The sequence below is a fragment of the Mytilus californianus genome, unplaced genomic scaffold (genome assembly GCF_021869535.1).
Source record: "Mytilus californianus isolate M0D057914Y unplaced genomic scaffold, xbMytCali1.0.p SCAF_8, whole genome shotgun sequence".
Classification (NCBI taxonomy): Eukaryota; Metazoa; Mollusca; class Bivalvia; order Mytilida; family Mytilidae; genus Mytilus; species Mytilus californianus.
In genome coordinates, this window is record NW_026262734.1 from 12,920,049 (window position 1) to 12,946,719 (window position 26,671).

Genomic DNA, 26,671 nt, shown 5'->3' on the forward strand with positions numbered 1-26,671 from the left:
TCATGCACGCAGAAAGCCGTTTCGGGAACCAACTTCGGTCGAGTTAGTGGTAAATGCTATACGTTGTTTAAAGATTTACGACAGATGTTTCAGTATGAAAAAAAAACAGTTGTGGGGTTGTTTTTTAATTGAAGTCCATTCCAATTGATCTCTTATTCTTACTGCATTTTAACCGGTTTCCTATTTTTGTTTTTATTTGTGTTTTTGTTTATGTTTCCCCTGTTTCCATATTTGGTCGTAATCTTAGATGTGTAAAGGTAACCGAATTATTTATTCTTTAATAAAAACCTTTCCTTTACAATTAGATTCTAACCTTTTTAATGCAATTCATACTTGATAAAAAGAGTTCGAAACGGTACAAACAAAAAACAAACAAGGAAAATACGTAAATTGTACTTTGACTAATGGACGACTGGGGTACGTAGATACGTTATTTATCTGTTTTGTTCTGTTTTTTTTTAGTTTTATATACACGGCATTTACGTTTTCTGTAATGGGAATGTCATGGGTATTAGCAATAGTAAATTACTAAGTTACACTTTATAATTCTTTTAGAAATATTGATTATATTTTGTATAAGTCTTTATGTCCAATATTTTATGTGTTTTTCAGATTGATTTTCATCGTTGGGACACTTATGATGACATTTTCAAATGCATGTAAGTAGTGTTTAAATTGATGCATTAGTTACAATTTAGTTAATGGAAACAGTGCTGCTAGAAAATATCAGGTTTCACGAATTTCCATTCGCCTCTCAATTAGATTGTTTTCATAGTAAATCTTCTTATTAGACAATCTTACCTAATTAAAATGTCAAAAATACAAATTGATTACGTTGCAGGTGCGTCCTTGGGAAATATAATTAATTAACTATTGAACAGATAATTAGCCACTTGTGCAGAGTTACATAAATGATTTGTTTCTAGAATGGATGATCAAATTAGGTTATACACAAAACTGGTAATTCTCAATTATTTAGTACAAACAGTTCGATAACATTACTTGTATTTCATAAAATGAAAAAAGGAGTTTCTTAGCACTAACAAACTATGTACAATTGAACAGAAATTCTCTAGACAATAAGCTACTTTATTGCATAACGGATCAGGACACATTTAATTTTTTTTACATTACAATAACGAATTGGTTGACAAAAGCAAAGTTACTTGTGAATTTTATTAACATTTATTAACAGTTGTGACGCTTGCATATATTTTGTTAAACTTGTTTCGAGACCATCAGTCGATTCGATTCTGATATCGTCATCATTATAGATGTAAAAAAAAACCAATATAACCATGCAATTTTTATACTGTAGCATTTCCATGGTTGATAGTCCCTGCGTTTAGTATGTTTTCTATCGCTGGGTGTATCATCATGCTGACAAATCTGCAGACATCCAATTTGTTTGGTGATAGACGGTATACGGTCATGTCATCTTTAATTGGTGCCTATCAAGCAAGTGCCATAGTGTTTTTATGTATAAAGGTATGGCTGCTACCACACCTCCTTATTTTTTATATCGTTAACATACTTCAGTGACATTTAAAGTGTATTTCCGCATATTGAACGCGTTTGTATCCAAATATATTTTATGTTTATCCTCTTCTTGTTTAAATAAAATCATACACCGCTAACCATTTGTTTTTTTTTAAGTTTCAAATAAAGATGATTCAGTATTTATGCTCTTAAAACGGTTCTTTCAGTTTTTTGTCCTTGTGTTAGTTGTCTTGTATTGAGAAGTATCGATCTGAAGAGTTAAAGCATACAGATATTTCAATGTTGTGCCAATCTTCCTGACACAAGGAGTAGGTGTGATAAGAGTCTTTATTTGGCTTCTGAAATTGCACAAATGGTAAAACTATTTAAGCATTTCAAAATTGTGTTATTAAATTGATACAAAAAGATGTTCATATAATCGAAAAACTTTCGTGCAGAAAAGTTACTGGTGGTGTTAAGATGATATTATAATTATTACGACATTTTGATATATTGACCGAAAATGGCAATTTTACACAACAATAGGAACGCACAAACCGAACAATTTGAAAAGCAAAGATGTACAAATACATTAGATGTCTACAGTATTTGGTTATAGCCTTCAGTTGGTTCAGATCTAAAGATCTCAAAATGCAAGTAGTTTGAAGCTCTTATGCAAATATATAAGACAATCTTTTAAAATATAACAAAACAATTGATATCTGACACACTTTTGACTTGTTAACAACTGATGATTTATGCTGTTTGATATTCGAATTCAAAGGCCAACAAAAAAGTAAAATTACAAAAATACCGAACTCCAATGAAAATTAAAAACGGAAAGTCCCTTATCAACAAAGTGTCTTTATCACACCTTCTCCTTTGTTTAAGTTTAAAACACATAGGGTAATTGAGTAATTGTAGTCCAAGTCATCCAACTTTTTATATGTAAGGTAGCATGCATATGCAATAATGATAATAATAGCGAGAAATGAGCTGTAAAATTGACCGAAAACCGAGGTTGTATTTTGAAGGTGCTTTGAAGGTTGTTTGACCTGTTATGTTCTATGGCTATTGTCCAATATATTAACTCCCAAATTTTTTTTTTAATATATCAAGGACCATAACTCCTTATCGTTTAGAGTTAAAATCGTCAAAGCAAACTTGACCTCCATTTGTCACTAGTTACACCAACAGATTATTTAAAATTGAAAAATCATTTGTTGGTCTGTTCATAAGTGATTGCACGGAAACAGTCGGCAGCCGAAAACCCCTGTTTATAAGACACAACAAATGTATGAATATTTGTAAACAAAATAAACCTTAATTTTTTCAGTCAATGAACGACATACAGACATCGTTTATGTTTATGACAATGGGAGTAGTTCCAATTTTAGTTTCCACAATAGCCTTTCTTCCGAAAACAAAGGTTCCATGGCCACTTCCTGCGGATTACGGAGATGGCAGATCTGTAGCAGGAGGGAGTTCTACACGACATCGACAGTCTACTTCAGAAGGTATTATATATTCGTTATATTATCAACGCAAACTAGGCTGATGAAAAATGATGTTAAATGGCTTAAGAACACAGTCACTGTTCGGACTTAAAGAAGTCAGGAGCCTGTAATTCAGTGGTTTCGTTTAAATTTGATACATAAATCAGGCCGTTGTTTTTTTTTCATTTGAATTGGTTTACATTTTGATATGACGGGCCATTTATAGCTTGTGATACTGTATGGGTTTTGCGAATTGTTGAAGGTCGTATGGTGGCTAAAAGTTGCTAACATCTACGTCATTTGGTGTCAGATTGATATTTGTCTCATTGGCAATCATGCCATGTGCCTTGTTTTATAAAGAATGATTGCAATTTAATACACTATCTAAACAAATGATTTTAAAATGTAAGTTCATGTATCACCATTTAACGTCGCCTTATGTATGTTCAATATCTGAGACTTAGATCTACGATATTTTTAAACCATTGTCTAGGTGTTATTGCCAGCCTATTTGGATTATATATTTGAAAGTTGAAGCTATGACTTAAGAGTAGTAGGGTCAGTTTTCAAGAACGATTGCGTCTAATCGAAGATGATAAAAAAAAAGATACCAAAACAACTATTAGCAATAAATATCCAATGTCAGATACAAAATAGAAACAGGGAAAAGCTATCTTATAAAGTGCGTCACAACTTAGAATAAACAATCGCAAATGCTTAGCTAAACACGTCTGTTATATTGTACTACTGAAAACTAACCGAACTTTGAATTTTAATCAGTACAGAAATACCGAAGGTGATACTTAGTGCTTACTTGTGTTAATGGCATGTGTGTCTGCTGTCTCTGTCTTAAACATTCTGTTCTAAGAAACTGGTATATAATTTATGACGTTAACTACGTAAGTGTAAGGTCTAATAATAGTATTAATCCAACCCAAGCGATGCAAATACCATAGGAATAGATAGATTGACATCTCTGTACTTTTCTTAATATAGTATATAGAAAGCTCATTAGTTTAACATTGTAGTTGTTGAATTTTGATAAAGTACTGTCTTTGATATAAGCAAGATTGTTTTTAAACATGGCGAGGTCTTTTTGATGGTGAATTATCTAACGATTATTGATATGTTATTTTACATTATCAGATTGAATAACAAGAATTTGGACATTTTCAGGTTTTTATTGAATGTCATGATGTAATATTGTGTAAAGAAAATTTAAACGATTGTCAAGCCTTAAATATGGATAATCAATCTGACAACCGATACCATGAAGAATTTCAGAACTTCAACGTCTGTTGTCCAAAACTGCGCCACGTAGTCTCAGCGTCCTCGTAAATAACATGTGGACCCACCAGAACGTTCAATCAATGATGTTCCTATAGAGCAGCACAATATTTAAATTTCGTAGTCCACTCAGAACAAAACATTAAAGTTACTCACCTAAAATAAATGAAACAAAACCCACGTATAACAGAAACGTATTCGTATTGTCATTGATTATCAGTTCCATGTTTATCTTTCAAAAAAGTAGAAAGGGATATTGAAGAGCGATAGATTGGTACACGGCTTGTTCAATGACGACTTTTCGTTCTCCTCACAACATTATTTCTTTTTTTGTTAAACTTTTTAAGTTGGTCTCACGATATGCAAGCTTTTTTAGAACTCCTAGAACTAACCAAATAGAAACTAGGGGTTATGATCTTTACTTTAGCGACTTCGTTATAGTTATGATAAATTGTATGTTGTATGACTTCCTTTATCAGAAGTCCCATTGAAAGAATTTAACTTTGATACAATTTATCGTGAATTCATTTTAAGATTATCGACCTATGAATGCCTTAGTTCAGGAAAAAACAACATAATTATTCAATTTAAATTTGTTTACATGACATTTCCCCCTTACGCTTCAGGAAACATGTCAAGTCTTCTTTAAAACATCGGATTAAATTCACAGTTTTTGTGCTCAAATTCAATTTATTACCGATCACAACAATTTTATTTGATTTCCAGAATCCTTCACGCCAATCAATTTACCGTTATGAGAATTCAAAACATTTCAAACACAATTGAATATAACTCTATTTTTGCAGTACGACGCTATTTTTTCATTTGTGTTCGTGCCTCGCATTAAAGTTATCATTTCAATACATATATATGCTAGTTGCGTGGCTAAATGTGGTGTGTTTGTTTAAGGTATTTATCTCATCTAAAAACGTATGATACCTTGAGTTGCATCGATTTTTTTGGTATTCATTTCTATAATGAATATGTCAAACAGTTTTTAAATGAAATGAGTGATTTTCTAAATGAAAATAAGACGTTTTTCAAGGATTTGGAATATTCTTTTAGAGAACAGAAGAATTACAGAAGACTTAAATTATACTAATGAAGTTAAATAAAAAATCTAACACCTCTCAAAATGAAACAAGAGAAATACAAGATGATGATCATGTATAAGTTTGATAGGTTCCTAAGCGGTTAGGTAAATATATCTGATACACACCTACAATGTAACTGACTTGTTTCGTACACAATGTACCGAAGTCTGCTTATATATGATTTTTTTTAATTTCTTTTTGTATAAGAATGAAGACGTCTGACAGCCAATCCTATATGTGTTTACGTAAACAGAAAAAAACGAATTCGGCCATCAATGAGATTTCAAAAATATCGCAACAAAATTTAGATTCAAAAGGTATAAGAATGAAAATAAATTAATTCTATACTTTTTAGAATCTCCCCTTTTAAATTTGTACAGTTAATACACGAAATAATATGGGTTTACCACTATATGATTGAATGAATGAAAAGACAAACCAAGTTTCTAATGCAATTTTTATGTAACCACTTTTTTCATTGGCTAAAAGTTGCCGTCAAATCCACAGTAGACCAGTCGTAACTAAGGAGGGACCCGCCATTTTGAATTGATTGAATCAACAAATGTTCGATTTCTACAATATAATCGCAAATTAAATAACACCAATCTCAAAATCGCCGTTTTAATGTGATTTCATCAAAATTTGAATCGTAGAGGTAACGTAATAACCTCCAGTTTGTAAGTTTTCATTTGTATGACGTCACGATTAGCCATAACGTCTTTGTGCAAAAATCATTCATAAAGTTTCGCGGATTTTTTTTTTATTTCAAATTTATACATTTTTTCAAGCACTAACGTATTTTTTCTTTTGGTAATGCATTAGAATCGAAATAAATGTACTGTAGTTGAGGAGTTCCCACCGTCAATTTTGATTTGACGGTCGCAAATTGACATTTTACTGTCTCTGCTACGCGTCGCCATTAAAACTGCATTTGCGACCGTCAAATCGAAAATTGACGGTGGCAACTCTTTAACTACAGTACTGTTATTCCTTAATTTTGTGTTGATTTGCAGGCGTTTATTGTGTATTTGCACAATGCAGTTTGTAAAATCTTACTGTATTTATTTAAATATTTTTAACATATTGGGGTTCAAACTTTTAACATAGTATAAATCCCGGCCCTGCCCTTTTGTTTTGCTTTTTATCTAACAACCCTTTCATTTTATTTTCAGATGGACGTAAATGCTGCCTTAACTTGATAACATTTAAATCGTCTGCGCTATCGTCACTTTTTATTTGGTCCGTGATATGGTATGGTATATATCAGCTCAGAGCCTTCACATATGATAGTAATTTAAGACTAATGCTGATATCATACGGAACACCACGGGATGAAGGTGAAATTTTAAACCGGACTATCAATTTTAAATATAACATTGCAATGTTTTAAATATTAAAGCAATACTTTAAAAATTGCATGCGTCCGTAGCTCTTTTCTAGGTTTGTCTTCATCAGGAACGCTCAAAGCCGAATATCTAAAGCCAAGGATGTACAAGAACCGAAACCGTTGAAGAGCTATATGACCAAAAAAGAACCTTAAAACAGTAATACCTTTGCGCCTGTATTTTCTCTATTTTCTAGTTAGATTTTTTGGAGCTGACTGTACTAACACTTCATGCAATATTTCGTATTTAGTTCCGTTGACTATGGTGGATACAAAGAGAAGCGGGGTAAATGTCAATACAATAGATTTAACAGAAGTTTACCGATGTTAAAATCACATACATCGAATCAAACAATACAAATCAAGATAACAAACAAAACGGAGGGAATCAAATGAACTCTAAAAGCCTTGATATTTTGTCGTTGAAAATGCAAGAATTTCCCTTTTTTCGTTCCAGTGTATAAATACAGTGAATTATTTGCAGCAGTACAAACAATTTCCTTACCAGCGGGTCCTTTAATTGGACTTTTGGTTGATTGGAAACGTAGTAATTCATTTGGTATGTAATGTCTTAGGCTTAATGTTCTATTTCACGATACATTGAAGAGATAATTTCGATCTTTAGTTATGCATGTCATAGGATAATATATTTTCTGAAAATTGATTTTTTTCTCGATATTTTCTTAACAAAATTAATTTAAATACAATATGATCATACTTTAACCATGAACACTACTTTTATAATAATTAACAATTAGTATCATACAAAAATATACAACATAATCAATTTCCACATGACCGTATGATATCTGTCGTATAATTAAACAATTCTGTATCGTTTATGAAATGTGTCTGGATTTTAAAAGGTTTGTTTGTTTTATTTCAGCAGGAAATCCGTTAATTCTTCAGATGAAAAATGTACAGTTTATAACATTTGTGACATTTGGAATAGCTTTAGTGAATAATATTTTAACAACTATTCCTTCTATTCAGTTACAAGTAGCGGGTTTTATTTTACAAGCTATAGAGAGAGTAGCAGTTATGACATCTATTTGCGCTTTTTTAACACATTTGTAAGTATCAAGAATATACGGTCTCATATATTGTTGCAAATGCTAAACCAGAATACGACTACGTAAAAAATAAATATGAATAGTTAAAAAAGAAAACTTAAATGAGGCAGTAGCATAAAATTCACCAAACTCCGTCTCACAAAACACACCGCTCAGAGTTTATCAATAGTCCTTTAACAAATGTATGAAATTTATATCAGTTTGTAAACTCAGTAAGAAAAAAAAAACGGAACAAAATCATCAAGTAAAGGCAAGTCAAAATAGGAACAGTAAAAGTCACCTCGGAAAGAAAAAGCAGCTATATATATATATATATATATATGCCCTTTGGCAAAACAACTACGTTTTAGTGTAATGTTAACGGAACACTTAACAGACACATATAATTCATCTTCAATGCCATATTTTCAAAGATAGAATGGCCTCTATTTAACTAGTTGGGTCTAATTTTATTCACTGCCCATTTACCTTGTATGAAATTGAAAAAAAAAATATTTATTAAGATATAAACACGGGTTGAAAAAAATCAGATTTATTCAGAATTTTATTTGCGTAATGTATTCATTTATTTGTTTTTGTTCTTTTTTATAACTGGAATAAGCTGGTTTTTCATATTTGGGTTGTTTTTACAGCTGAATAATCCTGATATATATTAAATAAAAAATCTAACACCTCTCAAAATGAAACAAGAGAAATACAAGATGATGATCATGTATAAGTTTGATAGGTTCCTAAGCGGTTAGGTAAATATATCTGATACACACCTACAATGTAACTGACTTGTTTCGTACACAATGTACCGAAGTCTGCTTATATATGATTTTTTTTAATCTCTTTTTGTATAAGATTGAAGACGTCTGACAGCCAATCCTATATGTGTTTACGTAAACAGAAAAAACGAATTCGGCCATCAATGAGATTTCAAAAATATCGCAACAAAATTTAGATTCAAAAGGTATAAGAATGAAAATAAATTAATTCTATACTTTTTAGAATCTCCACTTTTAAATTTGTACAGTTAATACACGAAATAATATGGGTTTACCACTATATGATTGAATGAATGAAAAGACAAACCAAGTTTCTAATGCAATTTTTATGTAACCACTTTTTTCATTAACACTTAACAGACACATATAATTCATCTTCAATGCCATATTTTCAAAGATAGAATGGCCTCTATTTAACTAGTTGGGTCTAATTTTATTCACTGCCCATTTACCTTGTATGAAATTGAAAAAAAAAATATTTATTAAGATATAAACACGGGTTGAAAAAAATCAGATTTATTCAGAATTTTATTTGCGTAATGTATTCATTTATTTGTTTTTGTTCTTTTTTATAACTGGAATAAGCTGGTTTTTCATATTTGGGTTGTTTTTACAGCTGAATAATCCTGATATGAAAGTTTTCAATAACTAGCTTTGTTATATCTCTTTATATTGAATTAGCATCATGCGACAAGTTGACGTCAAACCAACTAATTTTCAAATTGGACGGCTGACAAAAAATTTCACAACTGAATGCATTTGAAAGTTCATGCTATAGCAACCATTGGAACAGATTTTCAATCATGTAATGTTTAATGTGAGGGTCTGATATATTACAAGATTACAATATTAGATTATTACGATCAAGTTTCATTTAGGGAAGGAGAAAATGAAATTGTTACTAGCTAATAAATAGATATAAGAAGATGTGGTATGAGTGCCAATGAGACAACTAACATAGAACTATGTAGTATTCCCTTTCCGCTAGTTACTATAAACAGTATGTCTTGCACGTGATACAGATAGCTCAAATATCGAATGTTGCCAGATTGAATTATTCTTTGAATGTCGTCCTAGGTTTGCTGTTGCTTATTGTACATATATGTAAAATTGAGAATGGAAATGGGGAATATGTCAAAGAGACAACAACCCGGCCAAAGTTCAGATAACAGCCGAAGGCCACCAATGGGTCTTCAACGCAGCGAGAAAATCCCACACCCGGAGGTGGTCCTCAGCTGGCCCCTAAATAAAAATGTGTACTAGTTCAGTGATAATGGACGTCATACTAAACTCCAAAACATATAAATGAACTAAAATTAAAAACACATACAAGACTAACAAAGGCCAGAGGCTCCTGACTTGGGACAGGCGCAAAAATGCGACGGGGTTAAACATGTTTTGTGAGATCTTAACCCTCCCCTATACCTCTAGCCAATGTAGAATACAGAAACACACAGCAATACACACAGTAAAACTCAGTTCAAAAGAAGTCCGAGTCCGATGTCAGAATAGGTAACAAAAGAAACTAAGCAAAATAACAATGATACATAAATTAACAAAGGACTACTAGTAGTCACTGACATGCCAGCTCCAGACCTCAATTAAACTGATTGAAAGATTTTGTCTTCATCATATGAAAATCAAGCACAATCCCTCCCAAATATGCAATCCTTAATGACTTGTATCGTAACTATATTCCTTCCGAATAAGTCTGTTTAAAGGTTTGGTTAGCTTTTGAGGTGAATGCCGACTTTTTTGTGCTTTGTAAAGAATATTACCATAAAAGATGGGATGTGAAATACCTGAACGTATATGATGTCTACATGTTAATTTATATTTACGAATGATGCCCTTGTACCGATTATAAAATTTAGTAAATGTTTTGACTAGTTTGTGATATCAAAAACCCTGGTGTAATAATTTTTCAGTAAAACAGATATTTCTTTCGTTAAAATCAAATACGTTGTTACATACACGAGCGAATCGAACAAGTTGAGATATTTAAACACCATAAGATGGTGACAAGGGAACGTCACCATCTAAAAATGGATAATTAACAATAGGAAATGAAAAATCATCTCTTTTGGCATAAATTTTAGTACTAAGCTTCCAGTTAAAGATATAGATAACAAGATCCAGGAAAGGACAGTATATGTATCTGTATTGCATCAAATCATTAAATCAAAATGTATTAATGAATTGAATAATAAAAAAAACTTTTTAATGACTGTAGTAAATCCATTTGTATTCATTCACAGATCCTTGATAACCTTTTGTTTTTATTGGTAGACATTTTCCAGCTGAACATTTTGGAAAATTGATTGGCCTTCATTTTCTATCTTCAAGTATACTGTGTCTTCTCAGATTTCCATTCCAAACATTCATCAACACATCATTAAAAGGTGATCCATTTTATGTGAGTATGATGTACTTTGACCCTTAATTGTGACAAAACTTTAGAAACATTGCAAATCTTTATCTTCGATACGGGTAATGCACGGTGTAACTTTATTTTGAACAATAAACAGGATTAAAACCTCAAACACTGTGGGAATAACAATCAAAGTATATTCTTTGTTGATCTTGCTCTACTTTGAAATTGAACAAAAAATAAATATTAGAAAAGTTCTTAATACACTTGAAATTAAACTTAAATTTGCACTGTACATCACAAAGTGAAACAGTCTGTTATAGTAGAGACTAAAATAAGAGAAAATGCACAATATGCTGAAGGGATATTAAAATGTCAAGGTTTCATTAGACGGAGGTAAAATAACAAAAATGTATATATTTTAACTAGACAACAATTAAAATATATAATCGGGGAACACAAACTTCAAAGACAACACAGAGTGTTGTCACGTTCTTCGTACGTTCCTAAATGAGTGATCACTAAGCACAAGCACACTCATCGTTCGAATAAAAATTGTCTTGATGGTTTCATGTCATATAAAACGGAAAATTATCTCAAACAAGATCAAAGCAAAATTTAATAAAATAGCAAAATGTTAACAACCTTTAAGATTTGCGGAAATGTTTTCCAAATTGAAAAACATTAGTACATATAGATATAAAACTTGTATAATAAACGAAAACAATTGATGCAAAAAAATGAACCTGAATGACGGCGTAAAACACATATCACAACTGGTTTTTACTCCTGATGTCGAATCTTAGTGTTATTACAAGATAATATATATTTCATGATGATATGGTTAATCATCTAAACATCGCAATTCAATTAGCAAATATTTTAACAACATGTAGGAGGGACAAGTCTAGCCAGGTCCAGATAATAAATCGAGGTAGAAGTACAGAAAATTCCCATTACAAGTGTACCTGTCCTGAATTAAGTTTCTAGACTCTTGTTTTGCACATCATACAAATAAATCAAATAAATCATATCACGTTATTAATTTAAAGTTTCATTCTGATAGTCATTAGTTGAATTTTCGTGTTAAGACAATGTGTTTCTTATTTTCAGATCAACTTATTATTACTGGTGTTATTGATTTTATCGTGTGGTCATCCATTTTTGATATGGTACCATTGTAGAATTGGACTAATTAACAACAGTTCTTTGTCAAATAGCAGTAATGGTAGAGAACAGTTAGTTGTCACGATTGAAGATGAAAATGATAATAATCGTCGTAGTATGATTAGATCTTAACAAACATATTCATTAGAAAGAATGGAAGGACTGGAGAAAACTTCTTTTACATTTACAACATTTATTTGTATGAAAAACCATTGTTTCAGGCCGACATGATCATTCGGGTATATTTTCTGCAGTCAGAGTATATCGATGTGGTGATTTCAATGGTTGACTACAAAGAAGCTTTATGACATAAAACTGTAATTTAACATTTTTGTTTCTATAAGAAGATAAAAATACAAATAATGGTATTGAATATTGAAATCATATCCACTCCCTATTGACAATGTCTGAATGAAGCCAAACAACGATATGTATTTTACATTTTGTGCAAATGTATGTCTTCAGTTTCGTTTTATTTAGTTTAATGTAAATGAATAAATAAATAAATACAAATATTGAATAACAAGTGACAACTTCTTTCTATGCTTTACCTTTTTGTTAAACCCAAGCAAGAAATATGTACTTAATAGTCGTTTAAATATTTTGGGTTTATGATGTGTGCATGAAAGTTGTAAAATATTGTAAGGTGTCTTGCAATCGAATATACATGTATGTCTCGTCAAACTGGATTTAAACAAGAGTAACACAATGGATGTTATTTGTCTATCTTTTTTATTTAGTTCAAGAGAGATGGAGTACCACATGATAAGTAGACCTGATTGTTTTTTTGTATGGACATTGCAGTTTCTTCATAAACGTTTTTTATCTATGAAAAGACTAAAAGAACTATAACACGTCTTACTTGTAAACCAATGAAAATTTGTCTGTAAGTGATGTCGCCTACTTTGTTATCATTAATAAGAAGACGATTCATTCACAACGAAGTTGATGTGCAAAAGCAACTTTTGACAGTACGTTAAAATTATATATTTCATCAAGTTATATTCTAGTTTGTAAATTGCAACTTCGAGTTTCTGTAATCATTTGAAAGGATATGAATTTAAAACTTTTTGAACTAGTGATCTGTGATGATTCAACAATCGATCCACCGTTCTCGATTTGAAAAAAAGGGGAAAGTACAAAAAAACAAAAACAATAAGTCAAAACAAACAATAGACGTTGGTATATATATCTACCAGTTAAATCAACAGTCTTGGCCAGCATGCGCATGCTTTAGTGATTTCCTTAATACAAAGTGGCTGCTTACAAGAAATCTATGGTACCAAGCTAGGGTTCCTAAAATCAAGTCGAAGAAATTCCTGAAAAACCTTTAAAGACGCCACTATCATTTCTATCTTAGATGACCACTGTTATGTTCCACGTTTTGTTGACACTTCACATCTTGCGTATAATCTAGGTTAAAGTTGTCGTCAATAACACGACGGGAACTAAAGCAATAGCAGAGCTCGAACTACCTTTGTCTCCGAAGCAGATTGCTTCACTTTCGATTTGTAGTTTGGTTTGTGTTACTCAATCTTTTGTGATTCTATGGTTGCTTGGTGGACTTGAATGTTTTGTTTTCTTTTTGTCATGTTCTTATCAGTTCTTATTGGACTTCTGATTTGTGATTGCCCCCTTGGTATTTTCTCCTACTCTTTCTTTCAAATTATCATTCACTATAATTAGTTTGTGAAGTACCTTATTACTACATACAGTCCTAAAACGTCAATTTGGTATCATCTCTCCTTGTCATATACAACGTCATCAATACTACCTATTATGTACCTTTTCATCTAAAATGTAAAATGTCATCAGTATGTTCCCCCGAGCTTAGTGAAATTGGTTATTTCTAAATAAAAATAACAAGGGTAGTACTAGGACTTGTGTATTTTTCCATTATTCTTAGTAATATTTTTACTTAATCGGTCATACTGTGAATATATGTGTTATAAGTAAGAAAACAAAATTTCTGAAGGACAATTTGTATATAAATATATGCATATCCATAAAAGACAGCGTTTGTCACCTTTTGACACAAATATTTCAATTTCTTAAGAGATTCAGAAAAATATTAGTTTCACGCATCATATTTCATCACATATTCATGTAAAACAAGTTAAAAAAAAAAACTCACATTGAATCTAGATAAGCAGACAATAACTTAATGACTAATTATGACTTTCACTCAGATATTTATTTCAATTTTTTCAATCTTAATAACACTCTTAAAAATGGAAGGAAGCTCAAATACAACAAAAAAAAAAAACCAAAGACATAAGGATAACTAGCCAATGAAAAGACAGATTATAATTAGGAATGTGATAGAGCAAAAGTAAATTGAACTTAATAGACACGCAATTAAAAGACGTTCTCACACAATGCCTTCAGCAGACCTTTAATAAGATGGTATTTTTAAAAATTGAAAGAGTTGATATTACTTTGTTTCATTAAAAAGAATGGCGAACGTAGATACAAGTATCTTGTCTTTGGGAGGGATAAATCCTACTTTGTAAAGAATCACTCTGATTCATACAAGAAATTCTCTGAAACTGACATTATCAAGATGCTTGATTTCTTGATTGACAACACATTTGTTACGTTTGGAGGACGTGTTTTTCAACAGACTGTCGGAATTCTAATTGGAACCAATTGTGCCCCTCTTCTTGCCGACTTGTTTCTTTATTATTATGAGGCTGACTTCATACAGGAACTTCTTAGGAAGAAAGATAAGAAGTTAGCAATATCCTTTAACTTTACGTTCCGCTATATAGATGATGTTCTCTCACTAAATAATACAAAATTTGGTGACTATGTTGAACGAATCCATCCCATCAAACTAGAGATAAAGGATACTACAGATACAGTTAAGTCTGCCTCATATCTTGACTTACATCTAGAAATTGACAATGAGGGTCTGTTGAAAACAAAACTTACATACAAAAGAGATGATTTCAGCCTTCCAATTGTGAACTTTCATTTCTATGTAGCAACATTCCAGCAGCGTCTGCATACGGAGTATATATCTCCCAATTGATACGATATTCCCGCGCTTGTTTTTCCTATCATGATTTCCTTAATAGAGGATTGCTGCTCACAAGGAAGCTATTAAACCAAGAGTTCCAAATGGTGAAGTTGAAATCATCCCTTCGTAAATTTTACGGACACCATCACGAGTTGGTTGACCGTTATGGAATAACCGTTTCACAGATGATATCGGATATGTTCCTTATGTCGTAACTACAATATCCTTTCCTTTTCACGAATGTGACCTACCGAATTAGACTATTTACCGGATTTGTAATAACATAAACAACACATGTGGAGCAGAATCTGCTCACCCTTCCGGAGCACCTGAGATCACCCCCAGTTTTTGGTGGGGTTCGTGTTGTTTAGTCTTTAGTTTTCTATGTTGTTTCATCTGTACTATTATTTGTCTATTTGTCTGTTTATTTTTGGCCATTGCGTTGTCAGTTTGTTTTCGATCTATGAGTTTGACTGTCCCTCTGGTATCTTTCGTTCCTCTTTTAAAAAGGGACAACAACTTTAAACAGTTTCTTTTTCAGTTTTTATAATAGAACATCTATAGATTTAACTTGTGTAGGGGAATAAGTATTAAATGGTGATTTATGGAAGAACACATGCGTTCCCGTAAACCAATATTGAGATGAACACATTTAATAAATCCGTCCTTATTGCGGCAAAGCGAATAGATTTATATTCATATACCAACTTTTCATTCTGAACTAACTATTTGGAGCAAGAAGATCGTTAGTAATCATATACTTATTCAGGGGAAAGGACTATCAATTAGCCTAGTTCAGACGTTAAACTACGTTACAAATTTCTTTTTTAAAGGTCAAACACAAAAAGTTCGGTTTAATTTGTTTCGTTTGAACGTTTCTTGAGGGTTGGTGCCAAGGTTTAGCGGAGTTGATACCACACATAATTACAACGAATATTTGCTGATAAGACCTTAAAATGCTTTGAGTGCATGTGTATATCTGTTTAGAAACAAGTTTAATACAGGTTTGGCGGTAGGTACCATACAGGTAGGTGTGACTTGAAACGAATGGTATTTTAAGTCAAAGTTCGAATCAGTTTTATTTACAAAGACCTACGGTGAGGTTTCAAAGCATTTAATTAATTCGAAGCAGGAGATCGTGGAAGACCCACCTATTTTATATATTTTATATGGTTTGTTGATTTCCTTATAACATTTGAGTGTTGTTAACAGCTTTTACATTTTTGTCTTGGTATCAATTTAGCATGGAGCTTAAGCGAATTAGAGTTCATTTGATTTCCTCGTTGATGATTTCAATGGGGTAGGGGGGACTTCACTTCGTAATTGATAGGGGTGTCGCCGGAGTTCCGTTACCCCAACATTTTAGTATAATTTAGATTTTGAAAATGTATACCTTTTCATATATTACGTAGTTAAAAAGGTTTGTCATATTTGTTGGGTTTCGTGTGGTGTCCAGGGGTGGACGAGAATCACTTGCCGGCGTAATGGAACAAAAATTACATTTGCTCGGAGCTCAAATCTGAGGCTCAAATTTCTTATGTAATGTTACTTTAGGCGAGACTTTCGGCTGTGAACAAATTACAGGGCTTTTCATATAATAAATAATCGGAGCTTTGTTGACCTTATCATATATTTATGATAGTTTTCCACACCTATTCACACATTCTTAAGCTGAAAAATGTGACCTATTCAAGCGGCAAGTACTATCACCGTGTATATAGGAAGTTGGTCCCCTCGAGACAATACCTTGACATGTGATATTTGAACATTCATATGGTAGACCTTAAGTGTTGACTTGGGTATAACAATAAGACCACTGCGTTATACCGCCAAGCAGTGAAACCTATGATAATAGGCATCATTCGTACTGTGCAAACAAATATAAAGTGCCACATACGCATGATGTCCTAACTTCTTGTCATTCTCTCTGGTTAACCCAATTTGCAGAACTTGCCAATTGCACTATTGTGAATTTGGTTTTGTTACGATACGGCTAGTGTTTCCTTTGTTAGTTTCAAGACACCAAACGTTTACGTATCGTGTCATAAAAAACATTTACAAAGAAAAAAAAAAAAAAAAATTAGAGAAAATAAAATTACCAGGAACAGAATTAAAACCAACTATTTAATATAAGTTATAACAATTATGATGCCTTATTAACAAAAAGCGCTTCTTTAAAATTCTGAAACATGTGAAATGTCAGCTTTAAAGGAGGACAACGTAAAGTAATTGTATCAAAGAGATTGCATCATAAATTGTCATTATTCTAAACAAAAATGTGGCGGAGAACAAAACTGGTAATGTAAATGCATAAGTGGAAGAGAAATCGACAACTCCAAAGTAGAATGTAAAACGAAAAGACAAACAACAATCGACAAAACAGCGATTAGTCTCATTCAGTGATTAGTCTCATTCAGTGATTAGTCTCATTCAGTGATTAGTCTCATTCAGTGATTAGTCTCATTCAGTGATTAGTCTCATTCTGTGATTAGTCTCATTCAGTGATTAGTCTCATTCAGTGATTAGTCTCATTCTGTGATTAGTCTCATTCAGTGATTAGTCTCATTCAGTGATTAGTCTCATTCAGTGATGTCATAATCGAGGAAAACAAGACGGGATTAAACAAGTGGGACATATCAGAGTCATTTTTAATATAGATTTTCTACAACTGTTAACCAATTCAAATATCACATAACTTAGTGTAAATAGAACGAGAGTTCTTATATGGATATGTGTTTCAAGTTTATGTATAGAACAGGTAGAAGTTCATTTAAATGATTAAGTTATTCAGAGGTTTTACGACAATTTACGATGACACAGATGTTTCACTGGGAATACCACACGAACATTTGAATGCAAGATGTATACTGGAAGAAATCGAATAAATTGCACAAGACAAACACATGTACCTAAAATGCGTGTGTTTTTGGCGATATACCACGTGTTACATCGTTCAATGTATGTTCGAGTTCTGATAAATTTTATATCTTGTGTGGTAAACGGGAGATAATTCAAATGTACTACTTATGGCGTATACCAAACTAGTACTGCATATGTAATGATAAATATATTCGGCAGAGGGTATAATATGATTTGTGTGCGCATAAATAAATTTGTTCCAATAGTGGCATCCGTTATGTTATTTATGACGGGTTATTCTATGAGGAGCTGCATTTCTAAGTTGTCATAGCAGATGAAAGGAATAAAGAAGAGTGGGAAAGACCACTAGAACATACCAAAAACGTAAAGATCTCATCTTGTGCTCTCTTCACTGTTGATTTAAGTTAAGGTATGTAGCTCGCGATGTTAATTTGTGGTATCGTATATTTCATGATCAGTAAGATTGATGTTATCAACATAAGAGTCATAATAGTCGCATTACTTGGTGAATGTCATACGAGATGTTTTGGTTCTCTTGAAACCTGTCCATTAAATAGACGTATATGAATAAACAATATTTCAGTAAGACTAGATACACAGGACCATTCAATTCTGTTAATAGACAACCATATCATTTAGAGTTATTTATCTTTGTCTGAGGAAATGGAACCAAACGGAGATGAAACAATAGCAATTTGTCAAATTAGAATGATTACTGTTGCACATAAGCATATATCAATATTTTTTAGAATTAAAAGCAAAGATAGGCACAAATGATCTACATGTGATAAATTGATTTAAAAGAGGGACGAAAGATACCAGAGGGACAGTCAAACTCATAGATCGAAAACAAACTGACAACGCCATGGCCAAAAATAAAAAGATAAACAGACAAATAATAGTACAGATGACACAACATAGAAAACTAAAGACTAAGCAACACGAACCCCATCAAAAACTGGGGGTGATCTTAGGTGCTCTGGATAGGTAAGCAGATCCTTCTCCACATGTGGCACCCGTTGTGTTGCTTATGTTATTACAAATCCGGTAAATAGTCTAATTCAGTAGGTCACATTCGTGAAAAGGTAAGGGTATTGTAGTTACGACATAAGGAACATATCCGATATCATCTGTGAAACGGTTATTCCATAACGGTCAACCAACTTGTGATGGCGTCCGTAAAATTTACGAAGGGATGATTTCAACTTCACCATTTGGAACTCTTGGTTTAATGGCTTCCAAACTTATTTACCACATAAATGTGTCACTTAATCATTGTTTGAAAATTTCAATAAAGGAAAAAAGATGCAAGAGACAATAAAAAACAGACATCTGAAAAAAAGACAACAGCATGCTAAAACCCACTTTAAAAACAAACAAAGTCACAAAAAACCAAAACAGAAAATCAAAGATCAAAGAACAAGAGCCCAACTGCATAGAGGGTTGCAATCGTGTTCTCGGGACGAGAAAACATTTCATGCTTCTCTATAGCTAGTGGCACCTACTATGTCGATAAAGGCAAAATAATCCAGCAAAAATCGAGAGTTTCTGTATTGTGATTATTATGGGGACATATAAAGTTATATTCTATCCATAACACACTTTGTATTTCGCCAAATATGTTCCAGTTACATCGGAAATATAAACAGCAGATTCCATTTTGCTGAAACAGATGGATCTTACTTCTTCGATCCCATCTTTTTCACTAAGTAATACATTACTCCTTCTTCCGTCCTTTGCTATGACTATTACTTTGTCGGAAATGTCATCGGCTAACAATATATTACCATAGTTATCGGTGCATATTCCTTGTGGATCTTTGAGATCGCCACTTTTAAACTCCCAGACTTGTTTTCCTTTCCAATCAACACATGAAAGTACTAGGCCATGATTATCACTAAAAATTATTCCATCATTCGTAAATATGAATTCAAACAGCAAAGTTTCGGACGCAACATTGAGAGACTTAAGTGTATTTCCTTCTAAGTCAATCACACGAATTTCGTCATCTCTTGGTAAATGTAAACCTACAGCAATAGTTTTATTTAGTGATGACAAGCCTAAACATTTCTTATGTAGTTTTATAACTTTTTCGACGGAATCGTTATTCAAATGAATGATTTTAACTACCTTTTCGTTTGGAAAGGACACAACAATTGCATCGTTTTCTAGTTCTGCGACACCAAAGGGTTCGCCAAATACTTTAACATTTTTTTCGAAATTGCAGTCAGTTCTAAATAGTAGTATTCCTCCTTCACCCACAATAAGTATAACTCGATTATCAGTCAAAGAAATCATGGCTGTTACAACTTGTAACGTATCGTTGATGTGCACAATATTTAATTTTGTTTCCAGTTCCAGCGAAATATTTCGTAAGAGAAGAGAATCGCTACATTCTACTTGCACTTCCTTATATACGTTATCTTTATTAAATGACGTTTCCTTTTTAATAACAATTACGCGGCCTAATGATTCCAGTGATTCCAGAGCAGTTACTAATTCAACAAAGTTTTTGTTTTCTTCCACATCGATGCAGATGTCTTTCATTCTATCATCGTGCCACAATTCATCAATGTATCTTTTATATGGATTCATCTGTTGCTCAATTTGATGGACTCCAAGAAACTGTTGATGTTTGGAGGCATATTTACTCAGTACATGAAGATTGCGTATCATTTCATCTAATTCTGTTTTCTTTTCTTCTATTTCGTCAACAAATGCCTTTGCTTTTAATTTTTCTTTTTCCCAGACATTATCAAGTTCTTTTTTTAATTTCGCCTTTAGGTTATCACAATGATTACTCTGAATTCCCTTTGTAATGTGTTTGATATCGTCTTTAATGGTTGGATATTGTCTATCCCCACGTTGGATGTTTTCTGCTTTTAACTTTATGATCTCGTCAACAGTTCTTAGCATTGACATGATGTCCTTTTCTAATAGCATTGTTGATTTAGCTGTTTTTGTCTTTTCTATGACTGTTGTTAAACATTTTATTTCTGAACATTTTGCATGTTTAATCGAAACACATTCATCACAACAAGGTATTAAATGAATCTGACAATATAGGTCGAATTGTCTATTATGTTCATGGCATTCTGTGTTAATAAGCGGTAGCCTTGTGTGAGTTTTAACATCAATAGTCCTGTGCTCGTGTGTCAATTTCAATCTTTTGTGATGTACTGAACATTTTGAACATAGCCCTTCATTGCAGTTGTTACACCATACCACAGCAGCTGAAATTGTTTTGTTGGCTCCACATGGGCCGCATTTCACGCAGTTGCTTGTCGTCATGACATTTATTCACAGTTTCAAATAATTTTTAGTAGTATCCTATTTTCGAAGAAATACAAACATGCTAAAATGTAAATTTTCAAATAAATATATTTAAATGATTAAACCAATGATTTTATTTCTTTAAAAGATAGTGTCATGAAAGTATTATTCTTTGAATGTGTAATACTTGATGTAAACTTGGTTATTATGATCAATAATTTTGACAATAGATAAATTGGACAATTTTCGCAATTACAGAAATACATGAAAAAAAGTGGAATAACAAAAATACCGAACTCAAAGGAAAATTCAAAACCGAAAGTCCCTTATCAAATGCAAAATCAAAAGCTGAAACAGGATTAACGGAAGAAAATTGTCTCCAAAGTAATATTTCTTTATTGAGTAGTATGCATCACCGCCATTTGAATCCAGAGACAGCCATACATGATACGATCAGGAATAGGCAAAGTTTCAGTTTTGACGAACATTCAGGTGTCATCATAGATTTACATTGACAATTGTGTCCCTGACGTTGTTATATAAACTACATTTAGGTATAATTAGATGTGCACGTAAAATTTTGTTGAAAATGAATTAAAGGAGATTAAAGGTACAAATCAATGAGACAACAACCTAACAACACTGAAACTGTTATAACATGGCCAAATGGATCAAATCTGAACTTCTATGTTTGACAGTCTCATGTTGGAAGAACATTATTTTCTATAATGACGTCTGGTGATATTGACGTATAATGAGAAATAAAACTTCTACTTAGTTTAATTTATACATACAAGAAATTATAAGTGGCTCAAGACTGGCAGATATGAAATTTTAAAAGGTAGAGTCATAAAAGTACTAGACATATTAACAAAATCAATACCTCTGTTAATGTATTTATTTTTTTGAAATTGCCTTATATGATCTATAGGTTTGTCAATAGGAGGGAAAGTCTATGTAGACAAAAAACTGTTGTGATATCTTGGAATGCTCTTCAACTTCGTACTTTATTTGGCCTTTTTAGCTTTTTTTGATTCGAGCATCACTGATGAGTCTTTTGTAGACGAAACGCGCGTCTAGCGCAAATACAAACTTTCAATCCTGGTATCTATGATGAGTTTACTGGACTAAATAACGATATGATATAATGTAATTTAATAATTGATATTTAACCCAGCTTCCATAATTATTGGTGTCGACCATTGTTTTTAAATATCGATATTAGAGATCATCAAGAGTAAAATTAGTACGATGTTTAAATCGTTTATTGAGTTTTAGACGATTGCCATGAGACCTATTTATTGTTTTTATCAACTATATACATTATATCAATAAAAGAAGTTTTAGATATGTTTCCTTGTGCTATAATATTTATTTAGATCCATGGGATAAGCAGTCTGTAGTCGTTTAGTCAAAGAGATTCGGAAATTTTACTGGAATCTTCATATTATTTATCTGATTGTCCTGATTGTTTCTTGACGGTTTCAAACGGTTGCCATTTTATATATCTTATACTGTGTTTGCGTTTTACTAAATGTTGGGAAACCTTACTTACTTTTAGGTATGCGGAAGTGGTATAGATGTTCATGTGTTCATTTCTCCAAATGTGGCACCCGTCATGTTGCTCATTGGAAGTAAAAATTAGGTGATAAGTCTTACTTAAGCATTGTAGTAAGATCTTTGAATACTGTCCTCATCTGTACCAACACGGAGTACGGTAATTTTAATGTTTTAGTTGAAATAGGAATATAAGCCGGCTTGATGTAACTACGAGTACACTTGTAACTGTAGTTTCCGTCGTTTCTCTTTTTGTTATTTGTTTTGTGCTTGGTTACGGTCTGATAAATCTAAAAAAAGTATAACAATTATACCGAGCTACAAGGCAATTTCAATAATGGGAAGTCCATAAAAACTGACAAAAGCAAAAGCTATCAATCAACAGAACAAGTGAAAAATAACTGCCGCATTCCGGACTTGGCACATCCATTTTCCAAAAAAATAAATGGTGGGAAACACTTTTAAACTGATTTTATCGTTTGTTCTTTTGTTCTGTTTCTACTTCAAAGAGTTAGGGTGAGGGTTAAGCGCTCACAAATATGTAAACCCACGCTATATGCATAATGTGTCTGTCCCATGCCATGATGTCATGGTATTTGTTTCTAGTTCATATTTGTAGTGTAATTATGCAGTTGATACTTGTTTTAATTGTTTAATATTTTGTATACCGGGACTTTTATAGCTGACAATATGGTAAAGGTTGAAGTCCATTCGGCAGATATTGCCAAAATGTAAAGTTCGATTATTTATATCAGTTAGGATATTAATGCCAGACTTAAGCTTTAATTGTTTTCCTGCTCTTGTATAGAGAGTACATTCAAGAAAACGGTGAATTAAATCTTAAAATAACTATCTGCGTGCACAACCTGGATCACCATGAAAACTAACTCTAAATAAATATGTAATTCACTGTATCGAATTTTGTAAGCAAAAGATTAAGATGTCAAATACCTATTGAATAATAGAAAGGTTTTTTAATCAATAGATATCTTGGGCTTTTTAATATTTCAATTGTTGGTAAATTTCGCAATTCCGACTCTAAACTATTCCAAAAATTTATTATGGAGGTAAAAATTGATAAGATTTTAAATGTAAACCAGCAAGTGGTATTGTATAATATCTTGCTTTCCTTTGGATACGTCCATTATTGACTCGTGCTAAAGTGTGTAAGCAGCATTGTAAATACAAAGGATAATTATGGCTGTGAAGAACAAACTAAATTTTCTCTTGCGTCTTCTTAATTATAAAGATGCCCATACTTTTCCTAAATACACGATTCAATACTTAAAAATTTCGCTACCTAAATAACAATTATAACAGCTTCGTTTAATACTTGTTCCATTTTGATGAAATAATGATTAGTTCAACTATCCCATAAATCAAAAACATATTCTAGTATGGAATGTATGTGGATTGAATACTTTTTTCAGGTTCTGCTTGCTGGCAGTAAATTTGAATACCAGCAAAAAGGACATTTCTTAGATGTGCTTTTAATGATAGTATGGATGAGAAAATTCCGTTTTCAATCTGAACTAAATGCTATATCCAACTGTTGATGATTTTTTATAGTGTATTTCTTTATTCCCTTTAAAACAAAATCAGGTTTCGAGCGGTGACCTGAAATTGTTAACATCTTTGTCCATTGATCTTTTTATAAGTTGTCTAATTGGCAACCATAAAAAATATCTCATTATTTTTATCCGCAAATAAAAAAAAAAAACACAGCTCCTTCTATTTACTTTAATTCGTCTTTGCAAAGACATAATAAGACTTTAAACACTGAGCATAAGCTCATACGTGACTGTGAGTAAGAGAAATAACACGAACACTGTCTGAGTAGAATTATTAGCAGTTGCTGAATGTTAGTCTATTGTTTATTACAGGAATGAATTGGTATCATAAAGCAACAGACCAATGTCTTTAAAATACTTTATACCAATACAGGGTTTTGACGTACGTTGGACATCTGAGATCTCCCCCTATTTTTAAGGGGTTGGTGTTGCCATGTCTAAAGATTTCACATACTGTGGTTTGTCTTTTGATCGTTTTTCGGTTTTTTGCAATAGCATTGTTTGAATCCTTTGGTATTTTTCGCCTCCCTTTTAATTTGTTCTAATTTGTTATAGTTTTAAAGTATTATTCATTTTATTAAATATATTACAAAAGAAAACAACTATTCTTTAAATGAAAGAAATGAAATTAAGTTTGGTGACATACAAAACAATTCTAGAAATATACAAGAATGTTATATGTTTCAATACGATGAGAATGAAATTGATTTCAGAATAATTTCCCATACAACGCTAGATTATCTACTGCTTCAACTGAGAATGTAAACTGATTGTGTCCGTCTCATACAAGGAAGTGCCCATCAAGAAAAACACCAGTGACCAAAAGTCATGCTGAACGACACATTTTACGGTTAAAAGTAAAATCACAAAAATACTGAACTTCGAGGAAAATTCAAAAAGGAAAGTCCCCAATCAAATGGCAAAATCAAAAGTTCAAACGCATCAAACGAAAAATAAATTATACATGTATAATTATTGCCATACATTATTATTCCTTAAAGTAAATATAATGCATTAATACGTGTTTATTAAGCTGACGTTGTTTATCACCTTAATTACTTGTTCTAGTGTTCTTGTATTTGTCTTTGTTAATTATCAACTTTTACTGTTTAGTCCATTTTTGGTAATATCCTTTTGGCGTAGCTCGGTACTTATACATCTCGCTATTGTGTTATTTTGCTATGGTAATATTTGCATTCTTGTCTTTCATTTTGGCTCATGTGCATTGTCTATACGCCATTTTCTTTTTCTTTATAGACATATTGTTGATTTTATAGTGATTAAGATTATAACACAATGGTGACGGCTGTACCCCTATTTTTGACATTTTTACCTATAATGTCTGTTTGTTTTGTTCACACATTAATATTGTTGTCAATATAATGGAATTTTTTTAGACTGTCATACAAGTGAGAGGTTTAGCTAACTATAAAACCTGGTTTAATCCACCATTTTCTACATAAGGAAATGGCTGTACCAAGTCAGGAATATGATAGTTGTTTTTCATTCGTTTGATGTGTTTGAGCTTTTAATTTTGCCATTTGACAAGGGACTTTCCGTTTTGAATTTTCCTTGGAGTTTGGTATTTTTGTTATTTTACTTTTTATATTTTTCCTTTTGTTTCGATTGTCTGCACTACACAATCTTATATGCAGAAAGTATAGTTATATTCACAATTCAATATGCACATTGTAAAATAAAGAAAATGTGTTGAATCGCAAAGACATAATACTTTTAAATATAAAGAGATGCTCAGTTTGAATATTTAATGATTAAACATGAAGTAAAGTTTTTAACATTAGAATATAGTTTATATATTTGCTTGAAATGAAGTATTATTAAACTTACCTTTTTAACCAAGTTTGAATTTGAAATTCCGTTATTGTCTTTAAATATGATAAAGTGAAGCTCATTATTGTGCATACACGTTAAACACTAAATTATAAGACAATGCTTTAAAACCCTTGATTAAATACTTTATTAAAATCTAACACAGGAATATACAGGTCAGTGGTTACGACATTGTAATATATTTTACATTTACTTTCACTACAGAGAAAACATACAAGTTCTCACTTCAGAGCAAATGTATAAATTAGTCTATTCTCACTATGCGGAATCCGGTTTCGAAACATACAGTTGTACAATAGCTAAAGCTAATGATTGTTTTATAATTCGTCCATTTGATTGATAAATAATCAACGATATTCATTTACATTTAGACACATTTATTTGATTTTAAATACA

General features: G+C 31.9%; 2 protein-coding genes across 3 annotated transcripts in view; one reads left to right on the forward strand and one right to left on the reverse strand.

Annotated features, from left to right (window-relative positions):
• Positions 1-12,669, forward strand: part of LOC127710697 (equilibrative nucleobase transporter 1-like) — a 180,292-nt gene extending 167,623 nt beyond the window's left edge. Inside the window, exons 3-10 of the mRNA XM_052216634.1 lie at positions 613-659; positions 1,319-1,488; positions 2,816-2,996; positions 6,529-6,693; positions 7,198-7,299; positions 7,627-7,813; positions 10,873-10,999; positions 12,068-12,669. Of these exons, the coding sequence (XP_052072594.1) occupies positions 613-659; positions 1,319-1,488; positions 2,816-2,996; positions 6,529-6,693; positions 7,198-7,299; positions 7,627-7,813; positions 10,873-10,999; positions 12,068-12,253 (1,165 nt within the window). The 3' untranslated portion in view covers positions 12,254-12,669. The remainder of the gene's footprint in view (positions 1-612; positions 660-1,318; positions 1,489-2,815; positions 2,997-6,528; positions 6,694-7,197; positions 7,300-7,626; positions 7,814-10,872; positions 11,000-12,067) is intronic.
• A 6,883-nt stretch (positions 12,670-19,552) lies between these two features.
• Positions 19,553-26,346, reverse strand: LOC127710698 (uncharacterized). 2 transcript variants are annotated; one of them, XM_052216638.1, is made up of 3 exons: positions 26,273-26,346; positions 22,852-23,143; positions 19,553-21,378 (listed from the first exon to the last, which is right to left on the reverse strand). In XM_052216638.1, the coding sequence occupies exon 3, from the start codon at positions 21,312-21,314 to the stop codon at positions 19,611-19,613; it is 1,704 nt and encodes a 567-aa protein (XP_052072598.1). In that variant the 5' UTR covers positions 21,315-21,378; positions 22,852-23,143; positions 26,273-26,346; the 3' UTR covers positions 19,553-19,610. The 2 variants fall into 2 exon arrangements, with proteins under 2 accessions (XP_052072598.1, XP_052072597.1); XM_052216637.1 differs by lacking the exon at positions 22,852-23,143.
• Positions 26,347-26,671: the final 325 nt, after the last annotated feature.

What these genes read in the sequence shown, in the direction of transcription:
- LOC127710698 (XM_052216637.1), bottom strand. Translation starts at nt 21,314, where the DNA reads ATGACGACAAGCAACTGCGTGAAATGCGGCCCATGTGGAGCCAACAAA.